Source organism: Pterocles gutturalis, unplaced genomic scaffold, assembly GCF_000699245.1.
Source record: "Pterocles gutturalis isolate BGI_N339 unplaced genomic scaffold, ASM69924v1 scaffold24156, whole genome shotgun sequence".
Classification (NCBI taxonomy): Eukaryota; Metazoa; Chordata; class Aves; order Pterocliformes; family Pteroclidae; genus Pterocles; species Pterocles gutturalis.
The window spans coordinates 2,025-15,287 of record NW_010106195.1 but is presented as its reverse complement, the minus strand read 5'-3'; the positions used below and the strand labels follow the sequence as shown (position 1 = coordinate 15,287).

Below are 13,263 nucleotides of genomic sequence, written 5' to 3'. Positions count from 1 at the left end.
TAAACCACCTGTTGCCATAATTTGTTCAGCCCCATTATATCTGAAATTGTTAAAACAGGTATAGTATCAAGTGTCCTCTCTCATTTCGGTGTTTGTGGAATACAGGCAACTAGAACAGAATTAAAGTATTCTGTATCATCAGCCTTTCAAATACACAAAGACATTTCTTGAACATCAGTGGCTTGTAAGACTAAGTCAAGGGCTACCAGTGCTAAAGGGTGAGGAGCTTGAAAACTGTTGATCCAGGGAAGAGCCGTACACCACCTTGGTTAAAATACAGACAGAGCTCACAGGTGGCTAGAACATGGCATTTCGGTCTGAAGAGTTTGACAGGGTTTAAGCAGTAGCTGACTTTGGAATGTTCTTAGCACGCCTTCTGATAATGTTAACTTTAAATAAACTTGCTGAATACTCATGTAAATTATTTCCATTTGGCTGTCTCATTATTCAATATGCTTTCAAGGAACATGGTGATGAAAGAAGAAAAATACCTCTTTCTAACATAACCATACTGGCAAGAGGATCAACATTATCAGTATTCAAAGAATGTCTTGGCAGGATAAACCTTCATAAAAAGAAGGAGCACTAGCTAATCCAAGTTGTCAAAATAGCAATAGTACTTCAAGGGTTGATCTGCAAAGTGATTCATTATTTATTGCTAATGCAAACAAAACGTTCTGAGCAGAAAGAGCAATTGAGTATTTCCTATCTCGGAAATCCACTGACGGAGAGTACACAATAAAAGAACCCCAGGATGACTGATAAAAGGATATATATTTTCTTACTTTCCAGAAAACAAGCCAAAGGCAGGAAGAGCCTCGTGGATCTTCATAGCTATCAGACACTTAATGGTGATATTTTTTGAGCTAACACAGATGTGACATGTGGCACAATAACAAGAAAAATTTCTGGAAATTTCATTCAGAAGCACAAGACATACACCTTTAAAAAAAAACATGGTGGAAATAAAACATGCAGTGTATTGTGCATCCTAAAAACATATATACATTCAACAGCTCAATAAGAGGTCTGACTCTCAAAATAAGTTCCTGCTAGAATCAATTAGGCAACCATTTTCAGATGCCTAACCTCAGACACTTCTGTGAAAGTTTCAGCCTCATTATATTCTTCCTCGGTAAAGCTAGGGCTATCCTTTCTTCCATTTCCTTTGATTTCTTATAAAACACAGGACTTTCAAGACTATCTGGGTTTTTTTTTTTTCCAAATGTACTGTTTTTGTAATTTAATTTCAAGACTCCTTTGAAATAAACTTTTACTTACACTTTTTTCACTTACTACCCTTTCTACTCTCTTGACCTATCTTTCCTCGTCTCCTTCTGTAATATCTCATCTCTGCTACCTTCTTGCTCTTTTAAGCCTGGGAACCTGATCTGACTCCTGACGTGTATCTTCTTCCATTGCAACAGAAAGTATTGGCTCTGCCTCAAGAATTCAGGATTCTAGGAACTCCTCTGAATAATTGCACGTACAATTTTTTTAAATTAATATGTTACCTATGAGCTACACAAAAAAAATAGAGCAATTCTAAGAAGCTGATTCTTTCTCCTAGTACATTTCAAACAAATATAACAGCCACCACCACAAAAAAAAAAATCTCAGACAACCCTGTTCAGTAGGGTATTATTCTAGCACAGATCTACTGTAGTATCACTACAAGAAAAACATATTCTGATCTAAATTAATAATTTTAATAGCAATAATACTTAGCATCTGAAGGAAAATAACTAATTAATATTCATGTTCTGTGATATTATGGTAAAATGGATGCACATAGACCTAAGTGAAAGTTACTATGCATTGGAATTTCAAATTTCTTAAAAGCTATGATGCAATAGGCAATTTTTTTATTTGCAAGCAATGGCAACAGCACTAGAAACACAGGAAACTGCACTCAAAGTTTTTAAACATTTTCAGACTATTTTAAGGCATTTACACATGTACAAGAACAGACTACACTTTCTGTACAATTTCTTAAGCCTTTCGTTTCCCCTGCTCAGCAATAGCTACTGAGTGACCTCTTGTGTTGAAACATGTCTGAGCAGCTTCTTACTTGTTTTCTTTTTTTCCTTAATAAGTTAAACGAACATAAGGCCGGCAGTGCAAAATGAAAAGCCCAAAAAATCAGCACAGTCTGTCATTACACTGAATAACACTGCCTGCAGAGAGCATTTGTACTGATTTATTTTACCTATCAAACTGCATATTAAAGAATTTACTTGTGAAGCTAACAGGATAGGTAGTCAAAATCAATGTGCAGTGGCTACTATCATGCTGTTCTCCATACCATTTTTGCAGCAAGTATTGTGAAAAAGACGCGATTAACTTCTTGCACATTGTGTTAAAAGAACTACAGAAAAAAAAGAAAGATATGTAGTAGTCTAATCAAAGGGGATGAAATCAAAATACCATTAAAAAAATCACTTGCAACTTGTTAGAGAGGGCAAAAACAAATCACCAATAAAACATAAAATTAGTTTTATTAACCAGCATTTAAGACATATACTGTGAACCACTGCTAGATATGTCAATGAGCTTAACACAATCTAAGAAGCGCACACCCCCGAGATCTCTGGTTTCAAACTTTCTGCAGTCCCAATGAAATAAAACTGAAAGTAACTATACTTTCTCAGCTTCGGAACACTAATTCTGTAGCCACAAGCCTGGCTTTTGTTTTTCACAGCATCTACCCTTTGGTATTTAGAAATACATACACAAATATAAGCAGAGCATGTTATACAACTCCAGAAAAGGATGGGCAATCTGTTATCATTTCAAGAAAGCACAGTTTCATCCATCATTCCCACTGAAAAGGAACTAAGTGTGAATGTTTGGTTGACAGAATAACTGATCAAAATTGCTCAATGAACAGGCAAAAGAGCAAGATAAACAAAAAAAGTTATTTTAGAACAAGAAAAGAATTGCAGAGGGATCCAGCCACGAGATGTCACTCTCTACTTTGTGGCAACTTGTGGAAATTCTTCAGCTAGCTTTTTCTTAGAGGTGCCAAAACCAGGAGTACAGCCAATAAAGTTAGCTATGTTAAATTGGGGTCGTGTAAAGGAGAACTGCTCAATGCATCATTTCTGTAGCTGTGTGTGAAGTTAATGTAGCTGTGTTGTAAAATTACTCTTCGGTATGCTGTGAAGTCAAAGTGGCCTCCAAGCAGCCTCCGTTCCCGCAAGTCAACTACCTCAACTAAAACTGTCAGTTACTCGTACTGACATCAATGTAGCAAATTGGTTTGAATTTTTCAGCCTTTTTAAATAAAACCATCATTATGTATCTTATGACTCAGCATACAGCAAGCTACCTGTATGTGCTATAGCATCTATCCTGATAGCCTAACCAAAAAAGTTTTGAGTTTTTTCATTTGGCTTAGGTTAACTCTTGATCAGGCCTGAGGCCTCGTAAAGTCTCACTTCTTTGTTCTGCAGAACACCACCACCATCTTTACTAACCACCAGCATGTAAAATCATTCTTATACCACTAGCATGCAAAATAATTTTTATACCTCATGTATCTAACCAGGTATCTGCTGGAGCACACCAAAAAGATCTGAGCCCAAGTTTTAGAAGTTTAGGATCAAAATCTATAACTATCATAAATACACATCTAAGGGAAGAAAGAAGTGGAAGTCCAAAACAAACCTATGATGAAAGAAAATTGACAGGAATTAAAGTTTTTATGTAAGTATTAGATGAACCGCATAAATTTATCAGAAACTGATCCTTAAGATACCCGATAGAGAAAAACTCATTATTACCTTATTATGTGTTAAGGTTATCCTCAGCTCTGGTTTTATGATACCATATGCTGTCAGTAGCTCTTGGACTTTTTTCAGTTCTTCCTTACATTTTTTACTTGTTGAGTAAAACTGCTTTCTTACAGGAAGATTCTTAAACAACTGTAGGACTGTTACTGTAGTACCTGCAAGCAGGTGACAAAAAACAAGTAGAAATTACACTGAAAGCGTACCACCGACTGGATACTGAGGAAACTTCAAATGAAGAGACCTGTGTGCTGCAGCATACAAAATAAACCCTAATAACACTAAATTAGATTATATTAGCCTGAGAAGAAATATACCAAATTAGCAGCCATCTTCCCCAAAAAAGTACCTATAGACCTCAAGAGCTGTGATTCCCCTCCTTTATTTGAAGTTGATTGCAGCATTAACCTTTCTTTTGTACACACTGACAATCGTGAGAATCAGCACTAAATAAAATTGAAGACTCCTGTGCATTTTAAGTTAAGTTTCATTGGTAAAATGGTGAAGAGATACTCTTAGAATCTAATCAGATATACATGAAGCAAAGAAACACTGAGCTCAGTTAAGGCCCTTCACAAGCATTTGCTTCAGGCTAGCAGCTGAAGAGCCAGATCCCTCTGGTCAAGGCACAGTACATCTACCAACCATTCGTCTACCAACAGAGTCACATAAAATCCTAGCTCGTGAGGATATTGCAAAGTATTAAATATATGTCACGGAATTCAGTCAATCATTCAACAAATTTGACAAGAGGCAAGGCAAGGCAACCCACAGGTTTTCCAGCCGTGGAAAACACTGCAGCCTAAATCTTAAAAACAGTTACAATTAGCCAAAATTACAGTTCTCACCTTCAACTCTTTCTTCAGTACTTGCCCACTGACTAGCCCTCAGCAGGTTCTTATGGCTTAATGGCTCCCTGCAGCCAGTTAGTGCCGAGGAGAAAGGGAGCGGCGTTGGCAGTCAGCGCCCGGTTGGTGTACGAGCCCTGCAGCCAGCCAGGGGCAGCTTGTGGGTGCAATACGGACAAGCAGTTGCTGCAGCTCAGCTGGGAAACGCTGAGCTTTATGGAAGAGCTGCAACTGCTTCCTCAGGAGCACACCCTCCTCACAAGAAAGGAGCACAGTGCTTCTCTTCTGGGAACACACACCGGCTGGAGTGTGAATGTGAGGCCACAGCATGGTCTTAACGGTCCTCACAGAGCAACAATTAGCTGAGCAGAGCAGGTAGCACACGCTACCCCAAACCTACACCACGTCTGAACCACTAAGACTGTCTCTGAGGTGAGTGCAACCTTTAATCTTTCACACAAACACACAGAAGGACTTCTAGCAACACCCCCTTCCTGCAGGTTAGGAAGAACTGTGACTTTGCCTGGTCTTACAGCTACACTGCTTCCAGCAACTCCCTCACATAGCAGCAGGGCAACTCTTCCTTCTTTAAGCAAGGATTTTGCTATGTACAGAAACATTATTTTGGTCCTGAACAAATCTTTCATATACTTGCATAGTAAGTCTGGTTGGACCTGGGGCATTGAATTTTTATAGCTTTTATTTCCACTGCCAGCTTGAAGAAGTGAGTCAGAAAAGGAGAAACGAGTTTATAATTACTATCTAAAGCAACTTCCAAGAGATATTTCTTATGATAATAGCACATTCTCAGTTGACAGACATAAGGCAAGCAATGTTTACAGCTGCAAATATTTCATACTCAGCCATCAAGTACAAAACAGGTCTTGCAACACCAAGCAGAGCCTGAGAGAAACATAAAATACTTCTGTCACAGCGCAATACCAGAACAATATCTTACCTTGTCCAAGATGGGAAGGCTTTTTTGAAGTTACATGCCCACTGCTGTCCAGAGCATACTGAGTGCTGAAATCATCATCAGCCGTCTTTGTTGTGATCAAAACCTGAAAAGAGTAATTTTTTAAAAATCATGTTAATCGAGGATTTACGAAGTTCAGAATGAGCTTAGACAAGCTTTGCTACCACCCTTACCACTGCATTTAGTCACCACAATAACATTTAATCAGTTTATAAAATTTTTCTTCTACAAGTGTTTCTTACAGTCACAGAAAGTCTGTATTATTCTAATTTTTCTGTAAATTTAACTAAAAGCCATGCATTTCTATCACACTAATACACAAAGCATAGCAATCCCTACTACCTACAACACACACTCCTACATCTTCTGTTTTAATACTGGTTAAATAAACAACTACTTAAATTGATAATTTTGCATTTTCATCCTTCATAAGAGAAGGCATACTATGAAAACTTCTTAAATTCATCTGAGATTCCACAGACATACTTACTGCTACCAAACAAACAGTGTATTATCTTTCCACACCCAAACACATCTAGCAATCGATAGTAGCATGTTTTGTAAGCTATTAAGGTAAATACACACATCAGCTTTAGCAAGACCAGTCATACAGCAGAAGCTCAATAAAACTACAACTCCCCGAGTTCAGGTATCAATATTTTGAACAATAGAACCACTGCACTTTCACCACCTGAAAGACATAAAGGTTATCACACACACAGAGGTTCAGGACATTTTGCTTTACTTTAGTTTCTCATATGAATCATCCAGAGTTCAGCCATGCCTCTGGAGAGAAAAAAAAGTAATTGATTAATTGGAAATTACAATATTAAAGACCTACTTAAGGGTCAACAGTAAAGTATCTCTTAACTGAAACTTCAGAGGGCAGTTTGGGTAGGCAGAATGCAATTAATGCCAGGAGTGTTTAACTAACATAATTACTAATCCATGGATTAAAGTAATAACTATTCAAGTACTTAATACACTCAGGCCACCTCCCATCTCTTATGAAACATACCATAGAGCCGATTAAAAAGCTCACAATAGATGGCAACCTGCTCTGACAACTCACTAGAAGGAACCAATGACTGAGGTCTGTCATCATCTGTCAAAACACCAACACTTTTAAAAGCATCTTTGGAAATCTCCACCCAATCACACAGCCCACTCCTGCTTAGCGTGATGTGAATGTAGCAACGAGTCAAGCTCTAACAGCTCTCCTGAGCTCAACAGTTGATGGTTCCAATCAGACACAGGTATCAGTATCTTCCTGCAGGATCTAATCCTTGGCAGACTTAGAAAGAAAAATCCAAAACTCGACTTTGACACAGCATGAAGACAAAAAGGCAGAGTACAATGGAAGAGGTAGATGCTGTGCCCTTAACAGCCGAAACACTTTTCTGATGGTTTTGAACCAACTTACTTTCAGTCAGAAGTTAAATTAGTATGTAATGTTATATATTACATATTGTACTAATGTAATGTACTAAAATAACATACTAAATATCAGTACACTGTCAGTCCTCGTAACACAAATGTATGGATCAGACTTGGATAGGCCAGGGAGCAGTTTCGTGTTTACTCACGCAAACAACAAAGTTTGTGCAACTGCAGTCATAGAGATGTCAAGAAGCAATATGGAACTCAGCAAGATCCCAGGACTGCCGATCACCTAGATAACATCAAAGCAGAAATCCTTCCTGGAATGGTAGCTATGTGGGCTATCAGTTCCCTGAAGTGATTTCTCCTGGCCACCACCTGCTGTTCCTCATTTTGATTTACCCTAATTCAAGCAGCAAACTCAGCCATACTCTTTGACATTATATTTGCTGGCAATACTACACAGGATAAGCTAGTGTTCTAAGGAATCATGTATCTATACCCTGATACAAAAGAAAAGGAAACACCAAACAATCTGTCTCTGACCTATTCTGACTGTGGGAAACAAATAGAGCCCTGCTGTGACCAGTATGACAGAAAGGCAGGACTAACACAAACAAGAAATCCATACTGCTTCCTCCCCACATGACATGACTTCTGGGGAGGGGGGAAAGGCAGCACACACAAGCCAAACTGTATGGAAAACATATCCCTGGCAGGCTGCTGGAACAATTTAAAGCCTTCACACTGATATTTTAATAAAACTTACACACACACACAAAACCAACCACAACCAATCACAACACAAAAAACTAGACACATTTATAGCAACTGCTCACCTCTGATATGGAGCAAATTGATCCCAGGGCTTCCCCACGGAAACCATACGTTGTCAAGCTTTCAAGGTCCTCAGAAGAGCTTATTTTTGAGGTGTAGTGTTTAATCGCCATAACTGGAACATCATCAACCTTGATTCCATTGCCATTGTCTCTTACTTCTATTTTGTTAAAACCATAATTCTCCTAAAAAAGAACAAAATTTAAAGGAGCACTGAAACAGATGATGAATTAAGAAACAAGTTTGAAGCAGCTTCCAGCCATCCAGATAGAAGTAGGAGCTTAGCTTACTTGGAGAAACTGAGCAACCATCAAATGTCTCCATCTTAAAAAAAACCCAAAACAAAACCAAAAAATTCAACATGTTAGAGTAGTGATGTTTTCTCTAATTAAATAATGTAATCCATACACTGAGGGGTTTGGAAATAGGACTTAAATATAAATACAGTAAATTGAAACAGGAATTAACTAATTATTGTTTTTAAACTGTGATAAAATTTGAGAAACATGAGCTGAGAAAAAGATTTACAGCTGGAAACCTTAAGACTTTTCACCTCTCTTATCTGTTTGGTATCCATTTTTTTGAAGCCCCACAAATACAGCCCTGCTTCTATTAAAGCCAGTCAGCCCTCCCTGAGACCTGTTTTCAATTTCGCTCTTTATTTATGTGGTTTTACTACTGTAGGGGTTTTCCAGCCCTTTAATGTCTCTCAGTACATAGGAGCTGCAATTCTAATGGAGGCAGGGCATGAAGAGGGAGAAGACAGAAATAAGAAAGCTTGTAAAGAGGTACAATACAGAAAGTAGTAAAGGTTCCTAGAAGCTCTTTTAAAAAAGCTTTCCAGGAAGCAAAGTTCAATCTTTGTGATTTACCTTTACATATATGCAATACATATTTTACTAAATTCTGATTTAAATATGTTATTTCAATAAACACCAACATAAATACAGTAAAACTCTGAAACCCCAGAAAATTAGGACAGCTAAATGAAAGCTGGAATTCAGGTTCTGGAACATCTCAAACAGATGCAGCAAACAAATGCTGCCTTCCAGCCTCATTAGAATCTGCACATGTAAATTGCACCAAAAAAGAATGAGAGAAGCTAGGACGAGAAAGTAATTAGAGCTGCAGGCTCACTAAATAAACTTCTTTTACAGAAGCACACTTTGCTCTTTGGAAAGATTATGATACAACATACAGATATAGTCTGTAATACATCTAGGTTACTTTAAAACTGGTTTTGCTTAGAAATAACATATTAAATGAGTAGCTACCACTGATGCTGGCACTGGATGGGTGCTCACGGAAAGCTGATCGATTAAACAAAATTTACTTTGTTGTTCCACCTGGATATACACTGAAGACAAGTTATGAAAAAATATAATGTACTCTCAGGGTTATTCCTCAAAGTAAAAAATAACGCAATTCAAGACAACAGGAAGGTTTCTAAAGATAATGCCTGTATTCACACATAATCTGCACCAGGAAACATCAAAAGACTCTGAGGTAGGCATAGAACTATATATATATATATATATAAAATGAACTCATACACAGTAGAAATGTAGGTACATTTTACTTCCCGGATTAATGAATGATGCTACAGCTATCTTCAGGCAAAAACCAATGCTTTTGCTAATATTTGAGTCTACCTCCTACTGGGAAGCAAAACTAAGCAATACACCTCAACTGAACATAAAAACACATACGGAGATGTAAACGGGAAACCTTCTACCCTGCTGCTGTGTGCACTAATGAAGGGTTTGAGCACTGTACAATGAACCCCCGTTTTCCAGCCTAGTTTTCACTTCCAGACCACTTCACTGCTTAGGAAAAGTGATATTTTTCTTCTTCAACTTGAATTGAAATGTTACGCGAATGATTCTCTATTTCTTTTCTAATATTATTAATTTTTACCTGTGGACATTTTACTTACAATATTACAGTGCTTAAACTTTGTATTTTGTAACACCTTCCACCATGCTACACCACCTAAATACTACTGAGGTCACGATCCCAGGAGGTGTTTTAAGTTGCTCTACCAGATCACTGATGCCAAACCATATAGCTCAACTCCCTCCTCTTTTACTCACGACTGCACAGTCCCATCTTTTGTTTCAGCTACAGCTCTGTTACTCATGAGAACTCTAAGGTGAATTCAGATTATTAAATTGGTACAACTAATTAACTTTTCTTGCTGGGTTACTTTTCCTTTGCATTAGCAAGATGAGTGGATCATGAGAGGCAGAAATGTCCAGAAGGATGTAGGACTTCCCTTTTCAGGTGATGAGGTGGATCAGGTGGACAGTGGAACAACACCCCAAGCTAAACTTCCTCTGAGAAGGTTCTAAGGATTAAAGCTTCCCCTTCGTGCACTGGAAAAAATGGTGCATAAACAAGTGTCTGCCTTTAGCAACAGCCATTTCATGTAATAGTAGCAAACCTGTAGCTAAGATTCATCCTTCCTGAATTCCAGCTCTGCTTTAACCACTAACACAGGCTGTTGCTCATTCTCTCTACTACTTAAAATATGCAGGTCACAGTCAGCCCGGGAAGATTATTTTCATAAATTCCTGTTGTTAGAGGTCAGTAGGGAAACCGACAGATACCCACGGAGTATCTTTATCCATACACAAACAATTATGTTGTTGCATCAACGTTTTTTAGCATACTTTAAGCTGAAGCCAGGACATCACATCAAGAATAAAACCATCACTTTACATATGCTCAATGTACAGCCATGCTACTGAGGCAGGTGAGCCCGCTGCTAACAAGTGCCAGCATGTTCGTCTTTCTGATAGCAACAAAGCTGAAGTTCAAATTAATAAACAGATAATACCCAAAACCTTACAGAAAGGCCACAGTTTAGTTTCCACTCAAATGACTGGCTTTACACTACAACAAAAGCAGTATTACATTACTGAAAAATACAGTACAAGCTGATGTTTTTCCCACTGTTGCATAAAAGCTAGTTGAGACACGGTGCAAAGACGCTCAGTAACATGACCTATGGGAGTCTGGTCAACCAAGAACAAGAATAAAACACTAGCCAAAGCTTCCTGCTACAGCTGGCCACTGCTATGGTTTCTACCTGAGAACTATTCTGCCTGCAGGTTAACTCCTGTCTCCAAAAAAAGCCATTCCTGTCTTTGTTCAGGCAAAATTGGGTAACAAGTCTCAATGGATCAGCTAGCCTTCCTAATCCATCTGGAAAAGGTCAAAACAATGAAAATACTGCAAGTTTCAGGCAAAACTCCTCAAGCTATAAAATTAAATATCAAAGTTTCCATTCTCTATTATGCTCTTGAACTAATCCAGAGCTAATGTGGTCAACCTTATTTAAATTAATAAAAGCAGTATTTTACTATAAAAATATTCTTATAACAAAAATGTCCCAGAAAAAGAATCCACCATTTTATGGCATTACTATGTAGAGCTGTGCAAAGTGCAAATTTTCTCTTCTTCCCTAGTACCCACAGAATAATAATCAGCAAATCTTGTTTACTCACTGACAACTTGTATAAAGCCAGCTTAATTTGTTTGTTTGTTTTAGAAATCTTGTTTACTCACTGACAACTTATATAAAGCCAGGTTAATTTGTTTGTTTGTTTTAGAAATATAGCAATTTGGAATGGGCTGAACTGACAAAGAATGTAACAGTACTGCAGATCAGTCATGCCCTGGAGATGGTTGAAAATACCCTGTTTTATTGATCTGCGACCACTCTCTATGGAAACAGCTGGTTCTCACATTGTAAACCCACCCTATTAAAAGAGGGCTTTCTCCTCCAGCTGTCTGCATGGCTCTGTATCGGCACTCCAGTAAAAGATAAGTCTTTTTCTAACAATTATTGAAGACTCCAAAACCTTTTGTTGACTTCTTGAAGTTATTGATCGGCTCACAGGATCTCATTCTGACACCCTTACCCCCAGAACTGTGTACACGCTACTCACATTGGGGTTACTCACGAAGCAAGATACTACGCAGTCTAAATATTGAGAAGATAGAGGTCATTGCAGACCACAGGGAAGACAGAATATCTTCAGCTCACTTAAGGCAAGTAACAAATAAGCATGTTCCTTGGCATCTGTAGGAAACCAAATGCTTGAGACTCATTCAGAAAACAGAGCAGTGGTATGGACAAAGAAACAAGCAAAAATGGGATTACCCTCTTAATTAAGAGCATTTGTCTAACACTTAATTCAAGTGCATGAATTATGCATTCACTGTTATTTGCAGGAAAGGAAATTGGATGCAATTCTGGATACATCTATTTACACAGACTGTAACAACACCCTTCCTTACTAAGCAGGGGATACTGCTACTATAGAGGTGTTGACAAAATACTGCAAAACCAGAAATGCTCATCGCGGCAAGAGAAGCTGATCAGTTAGCCATTTTATCCAATTTGGGGAAAAAAAGCACATGTTCTTAATTATAAGCAATGTTTTCTTTTTTCAGAAACCACCCTTGAGTGATATGCCAACTTTTTTTTAACATCTTATAAACTGTTAGAAGTAGCCAGAGCGCACCATGCTAATTAGGGACCATGTGGTAATTTCTATTACAAAACCATCTAGCATGGCCATCAAACTTTTCCATTGTTTCCATTTTCACCTTCCTAACAATATTTTGCAATGAGCATCAAACATGCCAATCTAGCAGTGAAACTTAAGTTCAACATCTTTCAAAACAAACTATTAGAAAAAGCAACTTGTAAGTAGAAAAAGAAGTATTAAAGTAGTTTATAGTTTTTCCCCAAGATACACTCAGGAGCACAAATACGCCTTACTGCTTCAGCAAGGCCTCAAAAATGTTAACGGAAACTGATTTTGGAACATTTTTATTTGAGGTTAAAATAGATATGTATAAATACTGTTCATACCCTTCCATTCCCCAAACCACGATAGCCTAAAAAAATACATTTGCAGTGGAACAACTTTCCTTGCATCTTATGTAGCACCCAATTCTTTGTAAGAGAAAGAAAGAGGACTTACCAGTTTAATATCAATATTTGTGGCACTGGCATCCAAAGAGTTTTCTATCAGCTCCTTCACCACACTCACAATTGATGTAATCACCTGAGAACTTGAAAGGAGACGAATCGTTTCTGCTGACAGCTGCTTCATAGTGGAATTGAGAGTCAGAGAAGCTGCACAGAAAGATAACAGAAAAAAAATATAAAAGGCACACGACAAATACTTATTTCTAAGTAACTGTTTTACAGCAACTTTTAAATGTAGGTGAAACATAACATTATGGCTGAAGAGTGCAATTTGCAAGAAACAGTAGGATCCAGCTTCCTCTGAAGCCAATGGGAATTTGACTTGTGGAAGAAAAAGAACACAGAGGTCTAGACCAGAACACATTATTTAAACTTCTAATGACAAAATTTAAGAATTCAGAGATATCAAAATAGTATCTCATGTCT

General features: G+C 37.8%; 1 protein-coding gene across 4 annotated transcripts in view; it reads right to left on the bottom strand.

Moving 5' to 3' along the window:
• PMS1 (PMS1 postmeiotic segregation increased 1 (S. cerevisiae)) overlaps positions 1 to 12,984 on the bottom strand; it is a 44,504-nt gene extending 31,520 nt beyond the window's left edge. For 3 of the 4 annotated variants that reach the window (XM_010087710.1, XM_010087713.1, XM_010087711.1), the window contains exons 1-4: positions 12,830 to 12,984; positions 7,835 to 8,017; positions 5,598 to 5,700; positions 3,786 to 3,949 (exon numbers count right to left, since the gene is read on the bottom strand). In XM_010087710.1, the coding sequence (XP_010086012.1) occupies positions 3,786 to 3,949; positions 5,598 to 5,700; positions 7,835 to 8,017; positions 12,830 to 12,961 (582 nt within the window). In that variant the 5' untranslated portion in view covers positions 12,962 to 12,984. The remainder of the gene's footprint in view (positions 1 to 3,785; positions 3,950 to 5,597; positions 5,701 to 7,834; positions 8,018 to 12,829) is intronic. The other variant, XM_010087712.1, reaches the window with a different exon arrangement.
• Positions 12,985 to 13,263: the final 279 nt, after the last annotated feature.